Source organism: Coregonus lavaretus (assembly GCF_964263955.1).
Source record: "Coregonus lavaretus genome assembly, chromosome: 9".
Taxonomy (NCBI): domain Eukaryota; kingdom Metazoa; phylum Chordata; class Actinopteri; order Salmoniformes; family Salmonidae; genus Coregonus; species Coregonus lavaretus.
Window position 1 is genome coordinate 14445015 of NC_139996.1, and position 20210 is coordinate 14465224.

General features: G+C 41.1%; 1 protein-coding gene across 1 annotated transcript; it reads left to right on the top strand.

Moving 5' to 3' along the window:
* Nucleotides 1–1639: 1639 nt before the first annotated feature.
* LOC311134618 (alpha-parvin-like) lies at nt 1640–19308 on the top strand. The gene is made up of 12 exons (XM_084168353.1): nt 1640–1936; nt 8035–8124; nt 8236–8409; nt 8588–8728; nt 13321–13436; nt 13676–13734; nt 14592–14611; nt 14776–14837; nt 16261–16329; nt 16423–16524; nt 17566–17638; nt 18266–19308. Exons 1-12 carry the CDS (start codon nt 1798–1800, stop codon nt 18340–18342), a joined length of 1122 nt encoding a protein of 373 aa, XP_084024479.1. The 5' UTR covers nt 1640–1797; the 3' UTR covers nt 18343–19308.
* Nucleotides 19309–20210: the final 902 nt, after the last annotated feature.

Genomic DNA, 20210 nt, shown 5'->3' on the forward strand with positions numbered 1-20210 from the left:
CATTCACTAGGTCCCCCCGTGTGGTTCTGGGATTTTTGCTCACCGTTCTTGTGATCATTTTGACCCCACGGGGTGAGATCTTGCGTGGAGCCCCAGATCGAGGGAGATTATCAGTGGTCTTGTATGTCTTCCATTTCCTAATAATTGCTCCCACAGTTGATTTCTTCAAACCAAGCTGCTTACCTATTGCAGATTCAGTCTTCCCAGCCTGGTGCAGGTCTACAATTGTGTTTCTGGTGTCCTTTGACAGCTCTTTGGTCTTGGCCATAGTGGAGTTTGGAGTGTGACTGTTTGAGGTTGTGGACAGGTGTCTTTTATACTGATAACAAGTTCAAACAGGTGCCATTAATACAGGTAACGAGTGGAGGACAGAGGAGCCTCTTAAAGAAGAAGTTACAGGTCTGTGAGAGCCAGAAATCTTGCTTGTTTGTAGGTGACCAAATACTTATTTTCCACCATAATTTGCAAATAAATTCATAAAAAATCCTACAATGTGATTTTCTGGATTTTTTCTCTCTCAATTTGTCTGTCATAGTTGACGTGTACCTATGATGAACATTACAGGCCTCTCTCATCTTTTTAAGTGGGAGAACTTGCACAATTGGTGGCTGACTAAATACTTTTCCCCCCCACTGTATATAGGTTTTACTTGTCAATTCCTACTTGAGGATCACATCTCTTATGGACATGAGGGTTGTACATCCAGTGTCTGTATGCCTAGTCTCTCTTGACAGCCTTCTGAGATTACTGTATGCCTAACCAAGAACACCTCAGAATGTATGCCGCCGTATGAATGGAATAAATGAAATATATTATTATTACAAATATATATAGATATACTTTGTCAGTTGCACTGGAAAGCACTTATAAACACTACTTCATCCTATCAAATATGTTTTCCCTCTCAAAGCAAAATGTGTCTTATATGTGTAGGTGTCTATTGTAGGTCTCTACTGTAGGGTCTCTACTTTTCATGTTGTGTTGTTGCTGTTGTGTTGAGGAGCACTGGAAAAACTACTGTATGTTGTATAACTTAATCTGCACTATACCAAGTAGCTTAATCAACCAATACACCAAGTTGAGACAGTGTCAGTGAAGGTAATGGGTGTCCATGTTTATAATTTTCCACAGGACTTTTTAGTATTATTCCTGCATGTTGTCTGTTGCCTACTACTCAGTACTGACCACAACCAACATGATTGTATTCACTTTTATGAGTCCTCTTTGCCCAACTTTTTTCATGTAAATTATGATTGTATCTGTTGGTTCAATTTATTTAGTTTGATAAGAGTTTAGGGGTCTCTGCTGAGCACAATAAATGATGTATTAAATCCTAAACTGACAGACTGATCTGTTGCTGTTTATTTTTAATCTGTAAAAATACGATTTATTTCATAAAGATGTTTATGAATTGAAGTGTATTTGGTCATGATTTATGGATATTACATAATATTGAGAGATCTCATATGGTGGCATTAGAAAAAAGGCTATAACAATGTCTATCCATCCTTACTGATACTACCAGAAAAATGTATTTGTCAATGCATGCAGGGGCAAACTATGTGCTACAAAGTAATCAGCCATTAGGGTTTTATTTACGCAATATAGGGAAGGGAACTAGATCTGTGATCAAGGAAATGAGTCGAGGCTGGACGAATGTTTGGAATTCCGTTTCCGTTATAGGGACTGGGAGTGAACATTGATTCGAACAGAACGTGACTTAAATCAATGTAATTCAGAGATCTACTTAACGTGTAATTTTTGGTTGTACCTTTTGAGCTTTGGCTAAATTGGATCATGGCTTCTTCGCCGGAAAAGTCGCCGTCCTCTCCCAAATCGCCGTCGACTCCGAAATCTCCCTCTTCCAGAAAAAAAGATGACTCGTTCCTGGGAAAACTTGGAGGAACTTTAGTAAGAAGAAAGAAAGCAAAAGAAGGTAAAGTTCAGATCAAAACAATACTGTCAAAAACATGTATAAACTTCACTTGCGAGCAGTTGTGTGTGTAAACTAAACGGCAAAGGACATGAAGAAAATGTTTATTTTATGGCCCATTTGAACTTGCTAGCAACAGCAATGTTTCACAACCCAATCTATTGTCTACTCAGTTTGATTCTGTCAATTCATTACTGGTAAAGCTAAAACGAATTCGCCTGCACGCTTTCCCCACTGCACATTCATTGACGATATCAGAATGGAGTAGCCTCGGGGCTTATCTAGGCTACATAATAAATAGGCTTGTCTGTAAACTAGCCAATACACTCAAATAATGTCTTGTATTTCAACTTTCTTGTATTGTGTTGACCTGCAGGGCAGCCCGGGGGTGCATACAGTGCAGCGCCTAGTAGAGCTACTAGAGTACTACATTACTAGAGTACTTACTACAGTAGGGCTATTTATTATAGCTGCAGGCTATGATTGCCATGTAGGGAACACTACTGCTGCAACCTGGACTTAGAGGTAGATCTAACATAGTAAACGAAAATCTGGGACACTGAAATTAGTATGATATTTTACGTTTGGTATGGTATGTATTAATTTGTGGATGTCCATCCATTTCGTATGATTTGTTATTAATTACAATTGGTTATGATATGTTACGAATTGCAACTTGTACAATATGTTAAGAATTTGTAATATGTATGATATGTTACGAATTGCAATTTGTTGTGGCTAACATTAGCTAGGTGGCTAATGCTAACGTTAGCTAGGTGGCAAAAGTTAGCTGGCTTAGGGCAGTGTTCTACACTGTTTTTCCACTGGTGCTACCAACTTTTTTCCCCCGTTGGTAGCACCAGCACATGATTTTGTCGCACCAATTTTATATATATATATATATTTGTATTTATTTATTAATAATGACCTGGCCTGTGTCCCATAATGTGTCTGCATTCCATACAGAACCAGGCTAATAATGACTAGCCATCTTTTACATCAGCATGCCCTTGTGTTCTTACATTGATTTGGATAGATTTACTGTAACAGCAAAGAAAGTATATTAAAATAAAGTGCAAAATGTATTTATTGCAAATTTCAAAGTGCCATATGTACTTTTATGAGGGCAGAAAATAAAAAACGATACTTGATACCAAAATGATACCACGGCCCCAAAAAAATAAAGTTGGGGGAAGGACTGATTTCCTCTAGTTTTGTGTAGTTACCGTTTAATTCAGGTGAGCATCAGTCAGACCGTTTTGTTTGGCTAGCGGTGTTTCTGTAGCGCACTTGTGATGGAGTTTTCAAAGCAAATGGCCACAGGATTGATTCAAATAATCATGATTCTGCCAGGTAGGCATAGGCTACTTCGTAGTTACCTTTGAATTGCCTTTCCATCTACCCAAAAACGGTTAGGCTACAGTGGGGAAAAAAAGTATTTAGTCAGCCACCAATTGTGCAAGTTCTCCCACTTAAAAAGATGAGAGAGGCCTGTAATTTTCATCATAGGTACACGTCAACTATGACAGACAAAATGAGGAAAAAAAATCCAGAAAATCACATTGCAGGATTTTTAATGAATTTATTTGCAAATTATGGTGGAAAATAAGTATTTGGTCAATAACAAAAGTTTCTCAATACTTTGTTATATACCCTTTGTTGGCAATGACACAGGTCAAACATTTTCTGTAAGTCTTCACAAGGTTTTCACACACTGTTGCTGGTATTTTGGCCCATTCCTCCATGCAGATCTCCTCTAGAGCAGTGATGTTTTGGGGCTATCGCTGGGCAACACGGACTTTCAACTCCCTCCAAAGATTTTCTATGGGGTTGAGATCTGGAGACTCCAGGACCTTGAAATGCTTCTTACGAAGCCACTCCTTCGTTGCCCGGGCGGTGTGTTTGGGATCATTGTCATGCTGAAAGACCCAGCCACGTTTCATCTTCAATGCCCTTGCTGATGGAAGGAGGTTTTCACTCAAAATCTCACGATACATGGCCCCATTCATTCTTTCCTTTACACGGATCAGTCGTCCTGGTCCCTTTGCAGAAAAACAGCCCCAAAGTATGATGTTTTCATTCCCATGCTTCACAGTAGGTATGGTGTTCTTTGGATGCAACTCAGCATTCTTTGTCCTCCAAACACGACGAGTTGAGTTTTTACCAAAAAGTTATATTTTGGTTTCATCTGACCATATGACATTCTCCCAATCCTCTTCTGGATGCACTCTAGCAAACTTCAGACGGGCCTGGACATGTACTGGCTTAAGCAGGGGGACACGTCTAGCACTGCAGGATTTGAGTCCCTGGCGGCGTAGTGTGTTACTGATGGTAGGCTTTGTTACTTTGGTCCCAGCTCTCTGCAGGTCATTCACTAGGTCCCCCCGTGTGTTTCTGGGATTTTTGCTCACCGTTCTTGTGATCATTTTGACCCCACGGGGTGAGATCTTGCGTGGAGCCCCAGATCGAGGGAGATTATCAGTGGTCTTGTATGTCTTCCATTTCCTAATAATTGCTCCCACAGTTGATTTCTTCAAACCAAGCTGCTTACCTATTGCAGATTCAGTCTTCCCAGCCTGGTGCAGGTCTACAATTTTGTTTCTGGTGTCCTTTGACAGCTCTTTGGTCTTGGCCATAGTGGAGTTTGGAGTGTGACTGTTTGAGGTTGTGGGCAGGTGTCTTTTATACTGATAACAAGTTCAAACCGGTGCCATTAATACAGGTAACGAGTGGAGGACAGAGGAGCCTCTTAAAGAAGAAGTTACAGGTCTGTGAGAGCCAGAAATCTTGCTTGTTTGTAGGTGACCAAATACTTATTTTCCACCATAATTTGCAAATAAATTCATAAAAAATCCTACAATGTGATTTTCTGGATTTTCTTTTCTCAATTTGTCTGTCATAGTTGACGTGTACCTATGATGAAAATTACAGGCCTCTCTCATCTTTTTAAGTGGGAGATCTTGCACAATTGGTGGCTGACTAAATACTTTTTTCCCCCACTGTATCATTAGCATCGCTAATGGCTACACAAAGTGGTACACATATAGGCCCTACGCGCACCACACACAGCGGGGCTTGACATTCAGGTAAACTTGGCAATGGCACACTAGGCCAGTGCCAACTGAAAGCTACTGACCCAAATGGAAAAATGTACTGGCCCGGGTCAAGATCTGACAGAAAAGTGAATGATGCGTGTATAATTTCAATACCAGGTGATTTTATCTTTCATTTGGGGGCTGAGCAAGTAGCCTATACAGGGTTCATACAGACATTGCCAAGTTAAGTTAAAATCGGGTTCCTTTTGTAATGGAACGCTTTATGTTGAAGCCAACATTCGACGTTGTCTTGCTCATAATAACCGCACATGGTTTTACCTGCGACAAGCGCAACAGAGTAGTGCAACACCCTTCAATAGAGATGGCGGCAAACAAACAAAAGTGCCTCATCATAACTGATCAGAAATGATATCATGGAATAATTAAGATTACGGTTAGGTTAAACAGTTAGGGAAAGGGTAAGCTAACATGCAAAGTACCTCAATAGTAGTAAGTATCTGCAAAGTTGCTATAGTTGTCCGTGATGAGATTCGAACACGCAACCTTTGGGTTGCTAGACGTTTGCGTTATTTGCCCGACCAATCACCCTCCTTTCGTTTTTACATTAAGTAACCTTCTGTCTTATGTAACCATACAAAAAGTAACATATCATACTAATTTGAGGGTCACGGATTTCCATTTAGTATGTTACGTCTAGTCTATGAGACCAGGCTGCTACTTCAGAGCAATTACTCAGGAATGAGGCAAGAGCTAACACAACTCCAGGAGCATCTGTACTGCCAATACATGTCCTTTATTTCACTGTTACAGCATTTCCAAACCTATAAATGAATGAGTTGCTCCATCCATTGTTTTTCCACACGTTTATCATTAAATGAATTAAAGCCTTTTGCACGTTAAGTGGAAATGTTCCCTCTTGATTTGTCCTGTTCCAAGAGTGCACTTGTGTTATAATTGGTTTGTGTAAATCAGGGGTCACAGGGCTGAGTGGCTGACACAGTTACAGCTGAGCCCCATCCTATCTCTCCCTCTAACACGCACACAGAGGAGCACAGTGGCCAGGATGTCTGCAGTGTGTTCCTGGTGATTTGATGGAAAGCCTCTTTGGACACATGTGGCAGCAGTATATTTAATTTGAAAAACTCTGACGTTTACGATGGGGACGAAGAGAGGGGGCACAGCCACGGCCTTGAACAAGCCCATTGATTGGACCTTGCCGAGAGAGGGAGGAATAGATGGAGAGTGTTATAGACAGGACAGTGGACACTGAACGGGCTTGAGGAGACGAGTCAGTAAAGAGAAGATGCTGGGAACTCAGAGGAGAGATGGGCTGTGGAGCACTCTGCCCACCAGGTAGGACAGCCTGTTACTATTCACCTACCCTCCGCCGGAGCATGAGGAGAGGAAGGAGAAACACTGTGGCTGTGTCTCAATAATCTAAAGGGGCATCTTTTGCTGGTTTCCGTTCCTCCATTAACACACGGATGACGTTGCAGGATAGCTGAAAGCAATATGGTGGATACCTACTAGGTATTGGTTTTCACCCATCCAGCTCCTTCATATCAGTACATATGAAGGAAGGAGATGAGGAAAGGAGACCCAGTGTCTCTGTAGCAGGTCTTGGCTAGGATTAGCAGCCCACCTTGCAGCATCACATGCTCTGTGCAAATCACCACTGGTCAAGAGGACATTGTGTGTGGAGACAGTGTAAAGGGGTGGTAGAAAGGGCAGTGATAATACCTCTTATTGTGTAGACACACGCTAATGCAGGCAATTTTCAGTCATACAATTATATCTGAGAGAAGGGATGCGTCGTGCTGTCAGGACACAGGAGGATATGGTGCTCAATGGCGGTCTTCAAAAGGGCTGCTGATGGTGTTGATTAAGAGGATGTCATCCTCACTGGGAAGGAAGGCTGAGAAATCCAGCACAGGATGTTCACACCATTACAGGTGTCACTGACACTGTCTGACACACAGCAGTATGTTGAAATGCATGGCAGGGCAGGGGTTGATGGGAAACCAGGAAGTTCTGTGTAATAAATAGGCTAATAACAGATCTCTCGAGCCAGACTGCTTACTTCCACAATCTTTGAATGCCTATAGGCTTACGTTGCTCCAAGGTCGGGGATATCCAAGACTAACAGATGGGGAAATTATATTGTCTTGATTAACTGAGAACAGTGTCAGATCAGATAAGTAGATTCAGGAACGGTGACACAGAAAGCTGAGCTGGTGCAGTGAGCTAAGGAAAAAAACACAATAAGAATCATCCCCTTTAGAACATCTCTCCTCTGTTGTGAGAAATAACCTTGGGAGGACAAGCGTATGTGGCTGGAGGAGGCCCAGTAAGTAGTAGACTGAGGAAATGCCTGTCTGGAGGACAGAAGAAGGGCTTTTCCTAGACTTAAGATAAAATTGCAGTGTTTTTCCCATTTGCAGGTGAGGGAAAGTCCATATTCCTTGAGGAAAGACAGAGAAACCAGTGGGTGAAACCACTTACAGAAAGAACCACTACACCTCAATAACATACCGTATTCGACATGATAAAGCAAGCAAAGCCCAATTCTGCTCCTGTGTTAATGCTAGGCTATTTGGACCAAATGGCTGTGGGAGTAGTTAGCTAGTGTATTAGTGGTGTGGGAACACTATTGCAGTGCTATCATGTTCTGTTAGGAAGCACTTCAGAGAGGATGGTGCCAATTTTGAAATCCTTATCCCAGTAGTTGGGAACCCACATGTCCCCCGCCTTAACAACATCCTCTCATTGTCCCCCTGACCTTCACACTTATTTCTGGTGGATTGGTCATACTGGCAGAATTCTCACTGACACTAAAATAAGAGCAAAAAGAAACATGTAGTAGTAGTCTAAATTGTATAAAGCCTTTTTCGTAGAATCATCACAGGTTGTAAGTGGCTTACTGTTTGTACCGCCTCCTTTGCTATGTGAATTTATAGCTATTGCACTGAAAGGTGGAGGTTTGAGAGGGTGCATTGTGAGTGATGTGGTGTGGTCTCTCTCCCATCTCTCCCTCCTTCCCTACAGTGTCTGAGCTCCAGGAGGAAGGAATGAACGCCATCAACCTGCCCCTGAGCCCCACCCAATATGAACTGGACCCAGAGGACACCATGCTAGGTAAGTACAGCACAGTACAGTACACCATCTATCCCAATCTGAGAGCCCTGGTCATAAATTATGAAATGTCTTGACACTGGCTATACCCAACCGTTCTTTCTGTTTCTACAGAGGAGAATGAGGTCCGCACCATGGTTGACCCCAACTCCAAGAACGATAGCAAACTACAGGAACTCCAGAAGGTGCTGATCGACTGGATCAATGATGTGTTGGTAGGAGAGAGGATCATCGTGAAGGACCTGGCTGAGGATCTATACGACGGGCAGGTTCTGCAGAAACTCTTCGGTGAGGAACAAGTCCCTTATTGGTTCTCCATCAAACTTAAAGGAACACTAATTCCACTCTACTACCAATCACCTTCTCCCTCTCGCCTTTCTCTCTTTGACAGGAATGCCTGTATTTATGCTAAAGAAGACCACTGACCAAATTAATGAATGCTGTTGTCTTTATATGCGTGTCTCAGAGAAGCTGGAGGGTGAGAAACTGAACGTGGCTGAGGTGACCCAGTCAGAGATCGCCCAGAAGCAGAAGCTGCAGACAGTTCTGGAGAGGATCAACGACTCCATCAAGATCTCCGCCAGGAGCATCAAATGGAACGTGGACTGTAAGTAGAGGCTGAGAACTACACTGAACAAAAATATAAACGCAACATGTAAAGTGTTGGTCCCATGTTTCATGAGCTGAAATAAAATATCCCTGAAATTTTCCATACGGACAAAAAGCTTATTTCTCTCAAATGTTCTACACAAATTTGTTTACATCCCTGTTAGTGAGCATTTCTCCTTTGCCAAGATAATCCATCCACCTGACAGGTGTGGCATATCAAGAAGCTGATTAAACAGCATGAGCATTACACAGGTGCACCTTGTGCTGGGGACAAAAAAAAGGCCACTCAAAAATGTGCAGTTTTGTCACACAACACAATGCCACAGATGTCTCAAGTTTTGAGGGAGTGTGCAATTGGCATACTCACTGCAGGAATGTCCACCAGAGTTGCCAGAGAATTGAATGTTCATTTCTCTACCATAAGCCGCCTCCAACGTCATTTTATGAGATGCAGAGATGTGTCGCGCTGCATGAGGCAAATGGTAGTCACCAGATACTGACCCTTCAAATTGCTGGAATCGACTATATATTTTTAAGAGCTCAGTGACTTTCAACGTGACACCGTCATAGGATGGCACCTTTCCAGCAAGTCAGTCAAATTTCTGCCCTGCTAGAGCTGCCCCGGTCAACTGTAAGTGCTGTTATTGTGAAGTGGAAACGTCTAGGCGTGACAATGACATTATAGACGATTCTGTGCTTCCAACTTTGTGGTAACAGTTTGGGGAAAGCCCTTTCCTGTTTCAACATGCCAATGCTCCTATGCACAAAGCGAGGTCCATACAGAAATGGTTTATTGAGATCGGTGTGGAAGAGTTTGACTGGCCTGCACAGAGACCTGACCTAAACCCCATCGAACACCTTTGGGATGAATTGGAATGCCGACTACGAGCCAGACCTAATCGCCCAACATAAGTGGCTGACCTCACTAATGCTCTTGTAGCTGAATGGAAGAAAGTCCCCGCAGCAATGTTCCAACATCTAGTGGAAAGCCTTCCCAGAAGAGTGGAGGCTGTTATAGCTGCAAAGGGGGGACCAACTCCATATTAATGCCCATGATTTTGGAATGAGATGTTCGACAAGCAGGTGTCCACATCCTTTTGGTCATGTAGTGTATCTGTGACCAACAGATGCATATCTGTATTCCCAGTCATGTGAAATCCATAGATGAGGGCCTAATACATTTATTTAAATTGACAGATTTCCTTATATGAACTGTAACTCAGTAAAATCTTTGAAATTGTTGTGTTTGTTTTTGTTCAGTGTATGTCGTATTCATTAGAGCACACAGTAGCAAAACGTTTTGCAAGGGGAAATTTAAAATCAGTGTTTTTATTGGACAGGTTCAGCTAGTCCCTCCATGTTTCAGTCGGTTTTCCTCTGTTTGGTGCTAATGAATGCAGCCCTGGAGAGACAGACTAAGTGGTCAGACAGATGGACTACGCGGGTGATGTTCAGCTAGTTAGGACTCCATACTTTCCTCACTGGTGATTGAGTTTTCTCTGCTTCCCTTTGCTTTCACTCTAATGAGGAGGAGTGTCTGTCTGTACATTTCAGTGAAGCACTTTAGCTTTGCCTTGATGTCTCTATTTTATGAAATGATTTTATTAGGGCTGTGATGATACCAGTATCTTAATATTTTTCCCATGACAAAAATTAAAACACGAAGCAGAACCAACTCTTTGGTCCTTTTAAAAACCTGCTGTATGTAAAATATTGTGTGCTATAGCTTGGAAAATAAATACATGTGACTGGATGACAACATAATAATGTTTGTTTCTAGCATTAGGGCTGTTTCCCTAAAGAAGTTAAATCCGCTTTGTGTTTTGTTTCTTTGCCACGATACTAACGAGTATCGCGATACTGTTATCATCCCAGCCCTAGAATACATGGGTGATGTTTCAAGTTTTAATGTCACATAGACAAGTACAGTGAAAAGCCTTTATTGCCAGCTCTAACCCCAACAATGCAGTAATCAATAACAATGTAATACTAAAAATAACAAGGTAGAACAAAAACACACAAGATATAAAAATAAGAAAAACACAAATTAAGTAAGCATACTATATACAGGGTCAGTTCCAGTACCATATTTACAATGTGCAGGGATACTGGATCGATATTCAGCTAGTAAAGAGTCCATACTTGTGTCACTGGTCATTGAGTTCTCTGCTTCCCATTGAGCTTTCACTCTAATGAAGAGGAATGTCTGTCTGTCTACATTTCAGTGAAGCACTTTAGTTTTGCCTTGATGTCTCTATTTTATAAAAGCTTTTTAACCAGAAGATGGTAATAGCACTCAGAAATTGTTTTAGCAACATGTTTGTATGAGAAAATGAGAGGGATAAACTGATGAGTGAAGTAGTCAAGGAAATATACAGTGCCTTCAGAAAGTATTCATACCCCTTAACTTATTCCACATTTTGTTGTCTTACAGCCTGAATTCAAAATGGATTAAATATATTTATCTCACTCATCTACACACAATACCCAATAATGACAGTGACCACAGAATCTTTTGCCTTATGCTCCAAGTCTTTCACGTGCCTTTTTTTGCAAACTCCAGGCGTGCTGTCATGTGACTTCTTCTCAGGAGTGGCTTCCGTCTGGCCACTCTCCAATAAAGCCCAGATTGGTGAAGTGCTGTAGAGACTGTTGTCCTTCTGGCAGGTTCTCCCATCTCAAGGCAGAGTATTTTATTTCCCAGTGATGGAGACCACTGTGCTCTTGCAAACTTTCAACACTCAAGAAATTGTTTTATACCCTTCCCCAGATACACTAAATGACCAAAAGTATGTGGACACCAGCTCGTCAAACATTTCATTCCAAAATCATGGACATTAATATGGAGTTGATCCCCCCATTTGTTGCAATAACAGCCTCCACTATTCTGGGAAGGCTTTCCACTAGATGTTGGAACATTGCTGCGGGGACTTCCATTCAGCATTAGTGAGGTTGGGCGAGTAGGCCTGGCTCGCAGTCGGCGTTCCAATTAATCCCAAAGGTGTTCGATGGGGTTGAGGTCAGGGCTCTGTGCAGGCCAGTCAAGTTCTTCCACACCGATCTCGACAAACCATTTCTGTATGGACCTCGCTTTGTGCACAGGGGCATTGTCATGCTGAAACAGGAAAGGGCCTTCCCAAACTGTTGCCACAAAGTTGGAAGCACAGAATCGTTTAGCATTTCGTTGTATGCTGTAGCGTTAAGATCTCCCTTCACTGGAACTAAGGGGCCTAGCCCGAACCAGCCCCAGACCATTATTCCTCCTCCACTAAACTTTACAGTTGGCACTATGCATTCAGGTAGGTAGCATTCTCCTGGCAACCGCCAAACCCAGATTTGTCTGTTGGATTGCCAGATGGTGAAGCGTGATTCATCACTCCAGAGAACGCGTTTCCACTGCTCCAGAGTCCAATGGCGCAAGCTTTACACCACTCCAGCCGACGCTTGGCATTGCGCATGGTGATCTTAGGCTTGTGTGCGGCTGCTCGGCCATGGAAACCCATTTCATGAAGCTCCCGACGAACAGTTCTTGTGCTGACGTTGCTTCCAGAGGCAGTTTGGAACTCAGTAGTGAGTGTTGCAGCCGAGGACAGACTCATGCCCTGTCAACTGTGGGACCTTATATAGACCGGTATATTTATTTCTAAATCATGTCCAAACAATTTAATTGGCCACAGGTGGACTCCAAGTTGTAGTGACATCTCAAGGATGATCAAAGGAAATTGGATGCACCTGAGCTCAATTTGGAGTGTCATAGCAAAGAGGTGTGAATACTTGTGTAAATAAGAAATGTATGCATTTCATTTTCAATACATTTGCAAAGATTTCTGAAAACATGTTTTCACTTTGTCATTATAGGTGTTGTGTGTAGGGAAAGTGGATAGATACCTAGTCAGTTGTACAACTGAATGCATTCAACCTAAATGTGTCTTCCGCATTTAACCCAACCCCTCTGAATCAGAGAGGTGCGGTGGTCTGCTTTAATCGACATCATCGGCGCCCGGGGAGCAGTTGTTGTTGGGGGTTAACTGGTTAATATTTATTCAAACCAACAACCTTTCGGTTACTGGCCCAACGCTCTTAACCGCTAGGCTACCTCTAGAAAAAAATCTATTTAATCCATTTTGACTTCAGGCTCTAACACAACAAAATGTGGAATAAGTCAAGGGGTATGAATACTTTCTGAAGGCACTGTACATATTCATCAAGGTAAGAGGTTTGTTTTGAAAGGAGCATGAATGCATGAAATGACTACATCAAAAAGAGAAACACTTGTATGACATGTTGGAGTCTTTGATAAAAATGTACTGCAGACTTTTGTCACCCAAGTGCTAACCGAATCGATGCAATTGTTCACTGCTTTCAACCTCTTCTTTTAAGCTGGGGAAAAACACTTAAGGGGGATGTAACACACTCCTCTGTTCTGATCCACTTAGCCTGAGAGGATCAAACAGATATCAGAGGGCTTTTAGATACCTCTCCTTTAATTTAGCATTGTAGTAGGGAGAAATCAAAGCCTTGTTTACTTGATTGTTCTTTCAATCATTCAAAGCTAAAGCAAATCCCCTTTTCTGTCTGTCTCTTGTCCAGCTGTCCATGCTAAGAGTATAGTGGCCATTCTTCACCTGTTGGTGGCGCTGTCTCAGTACTTCAGAGCACCAATCAGACTTCCTGACCACGTGTCCATCCAAGTAGTGGTGGTTCAGGTACTGTACATCATCTTATTTGGCTTGAGATATAGTACACATGGATGACATTTGAAATAGCCTAAGTATCTGAAGTCGTATGCATATTAGTTACACGTTAAAATAACTTTGCTATACATGCTTATAAATGTGTTGAATAATAATGAAATACTCCTACTCTTTAAATACAATTATTGTCCCCTTTAATGCAAGGCAGATTCTCCTTTTTCATTTGCCATTTTATCTTTCTTTTTTCTCAGAAAAGGGAGGGAATTCTTCAGTCCCGCCAGATCCAGGAGGAGATCACAGGCAATACAGAGTATGTCAGCTCTCAGATCATCTCTTTTCTCATTGAGAGAACTCTCACTCCTCACTCAGTCTGTTATGTCAGAAATAGAGAGAGGTTTACCTTAGTACACCACATGATATCATTGTCCCTCCCAAAAACACAATGCAATCTTATTTCCAATATTTAGTATGTATAGATTTTCCTCTCTCAAATGCAATCCCTCCTGCAGCCTTTATGAAAGGCTATTTTCTGAAATAACTGCATTCTATTATAAGTGTTCAAGCACAATTATTTCGCCAGCATCTATGAACACAGTAGACCATTGTATGGACAGGGAAGTGTGGTTCCTTGCCAGTGTAGCACAGCCCCAGCTGAGGTTGGAGCGGTCCAGCAAGCCCAGAGCAGCTGGGGAGATAAGTGGGCGAGCAGAGCGCTCATATTATAGTCATGGTCACAGGGTTGTTATCATACGACCTGGACCGCTGCCCAGCCCTGCCACTGTCATTAGAGATTACACCATGAAGAGAAGGAGTGCTGTGTGTGTGTGTGTGTGTGTGTGTGTCCAAGCCATCCCTTGTTGGCCTCCTTTGTGTGATAGCTGTAGGGATGTTGCAGCAGCCCCTCGACCCAACATGCCTGGCTCCTCTGACAATGCCACAATGGACACATCCATTTTGTTAAATGTTCACTAAAGTGAACCTATTATGTACTCCATCAACATTACTGTATTCACCACCAACATTCCTCTTTATCTGGTTGAGATAAACGTATCAATAGGAGTTGTAGAATAGAAGTATGCTGATATAGAAATGTAATTGAATTCTTTGCAACCTGTCCTTGCAGACCAAATGTAGGTTTATAACTAGTTCACTTCTCATTTCCCTCAGGGCTTTATCTGGGAGACATGGTACGTGTTCACTGTTTATTCTCTACTGATGCATTTTCTCATGAGTCACAGTGAACAATATACATTTTTTGTCTTCATAGCACAGTTTTCAGTACTTGTCATTGACAACCTTGACCTTTTTTTACATTGTATTAACGGTATTACTGTTCTCTCCGTCCATTAAGAGCGAGATGCTTTCGACACCCTGTTTGACCATGCTCCAGACAAGCTCAATGTGGTGAAAAAGGTACTGTGTGTTATTTGTTAAAACTGTAGCAGTGTTTTATTGTACTTTTGCTATTGTTTTGGCTGTACTCCAGCACATGTTACAATGACTATGAGGTTAAAGCGCAGACGGTCAGCTTTGATTTGAGGGTATTTTCATCCATATCTGGTGAACAGTTTAGAAATTACAGCACATGTTGTGGTCCTCTGTAGCTCAGCTGGTAGAGCACGGCGCTTTTAACGCCAAGGTGGTGGGTTCGATCCCCGGGACCACCCATACACAAAAAAAATGTATGCACGCATGACTGTAAGTCGCTTTGGATAAAAGCGTCTGCGAAATGGCATATTATATTATTATATTATAATTATTATTATATTATATTATTATTATATTATTATTATTATATTATTGTACATAGTCCCCCCATTTTAGGGATCCAAAAGTATTTGGACAAATTCAAGTAGTCAAGTGTTGTATTTGGTCCCATATTTCTAGCATGCAATGACTACATCAAGCTTGTGACTAAAACTTGTTGGATGCATTTGCAGTTTGTTTTGATTGTGTTTTAGATTATTTAGAACAGAAATTAATGGTAAAAACTCAAAACCTCCAAAATACATTATTTACCATTCATTTCTATTGGGCACAAAATAATTTGAAACACAACCAAAACAAACTGCAAATGCATCCAACAAGTTTGTAGAGTCGCACATTAAGAATATGGGACCAAATACAAAACGTTTGAATAATTTAAAGGTCCAATGCAGCCGTTTTTATCTCCATATCAAATAATTTCTGGGTAACAATTAAGTACCTTACTGTGATTGTTTTAAATTAAAATAGTCAAAAAGAAACAAAAAATAACTTCTTAGCGAAGACCAGTTTTTCAAGCAATAATTTTGCTTGGACTGTCTGGGAGTGGTCTGAGTAGGGAGGGGGAAATTGAAAATGTGCTGTTATTGGCAGAGAGGTTTGGAACTCTCTTTCTTATTGGTCTATTAACTAATTTACCATATGGTGATGTCACCATGGAAGACCAAATCTCCATCCCAACAAAACAGGCTGAAATGTCTGTCTTTTCAAACAGCTCTTACACTAAATGGACATTATCATAATTTTCAAAATGTCACAGTATTATTCCAACCTCCTAGTCTGGAAATATATATAAAACAAAGGAAAATCACATTTTACACGTATAATTGAATTTGTCCAAATACTTTTGGTTCTCTAAAATTGGGGGACTAGGTACAAAAAGTGCTCTAATTTCTAAACGGTTCTCCCGATATGGATGAAAATACCCTCAATTTAAAGCTGACAGTCTGCACTTTAAGATCATAGTATTGTACCATTTTCAAATCCAAAGTGCTGGAGAACAGAGCCAAAACAACAACAAATGTGTCACTGTCCAAATACTTTACACTGTAAATGGCTGCTGTTTCCACAGACTCTCATCACCTTTGTGAACAAACACTTGAACAAGCTCAATCTGGAGGTGGCTGAATTGGACACACAGGTACAGTATATGAACTATAATTATCTAACCAGAATCATACCTCAACTTGTATATTGATATGAATAACCATGTTTTGGGTTTTTTCATCTGTAGTTTGCTGACGGTGTGTACCTGGTTCTGCTGATGGGACTGCTGGAGGGCTACTTTGTTCCGCTCTATCATTTCTTCCTGACACCTGAGAACTTTGACCAAAAGGTATGTTAACATTTTCTCTCCATTTTGCCAAATTGTATATTTTCTGTGTGTGGTGCACTTGACAGTGAACACACTAGTTTAATACATTTCCAGCAAATTATGATTTTATGGCCCTAATTGTTGAAAAATCAATTGGAATAAAACATAATTCAATCATTTGCATCATTCTGTTAAATTCAAGAGTTAAAATCCTTCAAAATTATTTGTATTTATCATGTAGATTATTCCAAACTGTCCAACAGACAATGTGCAACCCAAAGCCTCTTGATAGCTATTCTTAGCAGGCTTTCTAAAGGGACGCCCTGTCAGACCTGAGCCTGGGTCCTCTCCTGCAGGCTGTGCTGTGCCAAGCAGAGTGGGCACCCACCCACAAGTAGCATCTGTAATCTGCTCCTGCACAGGAAATCAATAAGTGGCCAGGAGATTAGCACTAATGCAGGGAGAGGGAGGGGAGCAGGGACAAGGGGTCCTTTCAGGGACAGCTGCTATATAGGAGTGCCCGCTATGCGCCTGAAGGAATCCTCCAATGGTTGGTCTTGCTTGATTTCTACACCACCCTCTCTCTGTCCTGCTCCCTTTCTCCCTCTCCCACCCTCTCTCTCTCTAGCTCTGTCTCAAGCTCTCTCTTGCTCTCACTCGCTCAAGCTTTGGCTACTAATTACCCTCTCCATATTTCCTAAATCTCCTTAAACTCCTAGCTGATCTGTTCTAAGAATTACCAGGCGCTGTACTGACACTCAGTACCACACTTTTACATGAACCAACTCAACCAAACAACAACCACATTCTGACTGAAACACCTCCTCCTTCCTCTAGTGTTTTAGCTGGTGCAGAGGGAGTGTTTGTCCAGCTGGAAAGGGGTTATGGGTTTATTGAGCTGATGTTTACACACCGAGGAACATGTGGTAGGGGAACTGTAATGACCTGTGTGAATTGTATGTGTTGTGTGTTGGTTGGAGAGCTGTTTCCTCAAACTGTAGCCTACCTTTGCGTGGCTCTTGTGTTGTGTAATGTTGCTGTCATTGTGTTTCTGTCATGCAGGTGCACAACGTCTCCTTCTCCTTTGAGCTGATGCAAGACGGAGGTCTGGAGAGACCCAGACCCAGGCCTGAAGGTATGTGTTCTCCTTTAGGATGCCATTTATAGTTGCTATGGACAATTATGTTTAGTTTAAATGTTTTTCTTCCTTTTCTGAGGCTGAACATTTAGTGCAAAACCATATGGAGCAATAGATATAACTCCTGATAATTCAATGTGTCAGTGTTTTAATTGTATCGGTCTCTAAATAAATTATTTGTTTATGAGAATTCCGTCAGGCACTAAGCCCTGACGGCAGTATTCTCACATAAAGCCAAACTTCTTCCAGACTTGGTTATATGCTCTTTCACTCTACCAATCCATTCAGTGAATCTCAAATGTCACACTATGTTTAAGTAGAAGCATTACACGCCAAGCCCCTTTGTGGATGGATTTCTTTTTGGGTTCTGTGTGTGTGTGTACTTAATGTATTTTTTCATTTGTTTTTAGTATTATTTAGTAGTGTGTCTATGAATGCGTGTTGAAACACATTCATGTTCAGTGTACTATTTAATTGGCAGTGTGATTGTCATTTCTGAATCGGAATGCTTTTCTCAGGGTCAAAACACTTCCTTTATGCCATATCCTGCTGGATTTCTATTCAAAAATATGTTTTTAGAGATGGCTGTCTGTATGTGTTTATTCATATGTTCTTTTTTCCCAGATATCGTGAACTGTGACCTCAAGTCAACGCTGAGGGTGCTGTATAACCTGTTCACCAGGTACAGAAATGTGGACTGAATATGTGGTGTTGGGGGCAGTAATTTTACGGGGAAACATTCAATTGCAATTTTCACAATTGCATGCTTCAAGGGAAGCCATTTAATTATGCCAAGAGCATTACGAACCAAGACATTAAGCATTTATATTATGAAACAACAATTTAGCAATACCAAATATTGTATGTGCCATAATAATAACTATAAATTGTATGTGCCATTTTATACTTGTCTGCAATTTTCAAACTACACTAAATATATATATACTTTTGTTCATAAATGAATGCATATCAGTAAGTAAAAACAGTCATTGTGTGATTGGTATAATATTGGTATTTTTATTGATGATAATTCCTATTTTTTATTCTTTAAAATGTAATCTTTCAAAAGGTTGATGTTGTGATTAAATTGTTTTCATTCACTTAGCCCTTTTCTACTTTCATAACTTGTTTCCACTGGGCGCCTATGTCGTGGATGTCCATTAAGGCAGCCCCCCGCACCTCTCTGATTCAGAGGTGTTGGGTTAAATGAGGAAGACACATTTCAGTTGAATGCATTCAACTGACTAGGCATCCCCCTTTCCCTTTCCTTTCTAATCATTGATAAGTGCCTTAATTTAAACATACTGTATGCCATTACTAGGAAGACACCACTTAAAGTGCTGTGACTGTGATTTGAATGTTATTTTACTTAGTCTCAACTGTTTTTCATGCATCATATATGATAAATGTTTTAATAACTAAATGAAATTCCTAAATGTTGAAATGTTAAAACACTAATGTTATAAACTGATGCTATCCTTTTGCAGCTGTCTAGAGGTGTGAAAATCTGTCAAAGACACAGTGCAAACACTGTGTGTTTGAAATTATATACACTACAAGCCATATACACTGTATTTTAATTACTGTAGGTACATTAATAGAGGTAATTTATCCATAGTTCGTATTACTCATCTGTTAATCCTGAAATAAAACAATAAATCTGTGGATATTGTGCTGATTGAATGTTATTCCATTATTGTGATGTTACCATAGGTCTTAAACTCTCCTTTCCCTCTTCAGAACAGCATATGATATTTTGGAAAGCTGAGGTTTGATTAGAACAGTGTTTGTAGCGGGTCTCAGCCTTCTGGAAAATGTCCTGTTATATATTTCTACAATAGAGCTGAGTGACCTCTACAATACTATTAAAGATTGGTAGCAGGTGGTCACTGGTTGAGAAACAACAGGAAAACAAGGTTCTGTATTTTGTCATTTGAAGGTTACCCGGTGTACCAATATATTAGGTCATGTGCCTGTTAGCTATATGATATTTGGATGTCACTGTAAGAAGAGAATACAGCTGTGCTTTATTTTGCAGTTTTCACGATATATTTGAGTACACTACCACCCAATAGAGAGAAAAGACCAGAAAAGAACACCAGAGTAATTGACTGCTCTTGTAAAGATGTCTTGACTCCTGGATGCTAGTGTTTTCCCCATTAGAGGTCAATTACCCCTCCCTCTCCACATCCCTCTCTCCCTTTATTCCTTCATTACCTATCCTCACAGCAGAGCTAGTGTTTGTGCATCTGCCTCTCACACCTCACCTTTAGAAACAAGCAGCAGGCATTAGAATGTAGAGAGCACAGGAGAGGAGAGCTAAGGGACCATTGGCAGAGATGTGAAGAAAATAATTTGATACCATGGGCCCCCTTTTATTTGCATGTGAGGATTGATAATGTATATTTTTGGACATGGCTAAACACATGTAGGCTAAACACGCTAACGAAATAGACACACAATGTCTGCTTTCGCTATGGGTCATGTGACCTGGCTTCCCTCGCTCTCCAAGTGTTGGGATTTTCACATGCTGCTAAGAAACCAGGGCCAACATCAAAGGCAGGGGCAT

Bases quoted from the DNA above. Each gene is read 5' to 3' on its own strand.
- LOC311134618 (XM_084168353.1), top strand. From the start codon at position 1,798: ATGGCTTCTTCGCCGGAAAAGTCGCCGTCCTCTCCCAAATCGCCGTCG. The intron at 13,437-13,675 runs GTACTGTACATC...CTTTTTTCTCAG, and splicing joins TCCAAGTAGTGGTGGTTCAG to AAAAGGGAGGGAATTCTTCA. The intron at 16,330-16,422 runs GTACAGTATATG...TTTCATCTGTAG, and splicing joins TGGCTGAATTGGACACACAG to TTTGCTGACGGTGTGTACCT.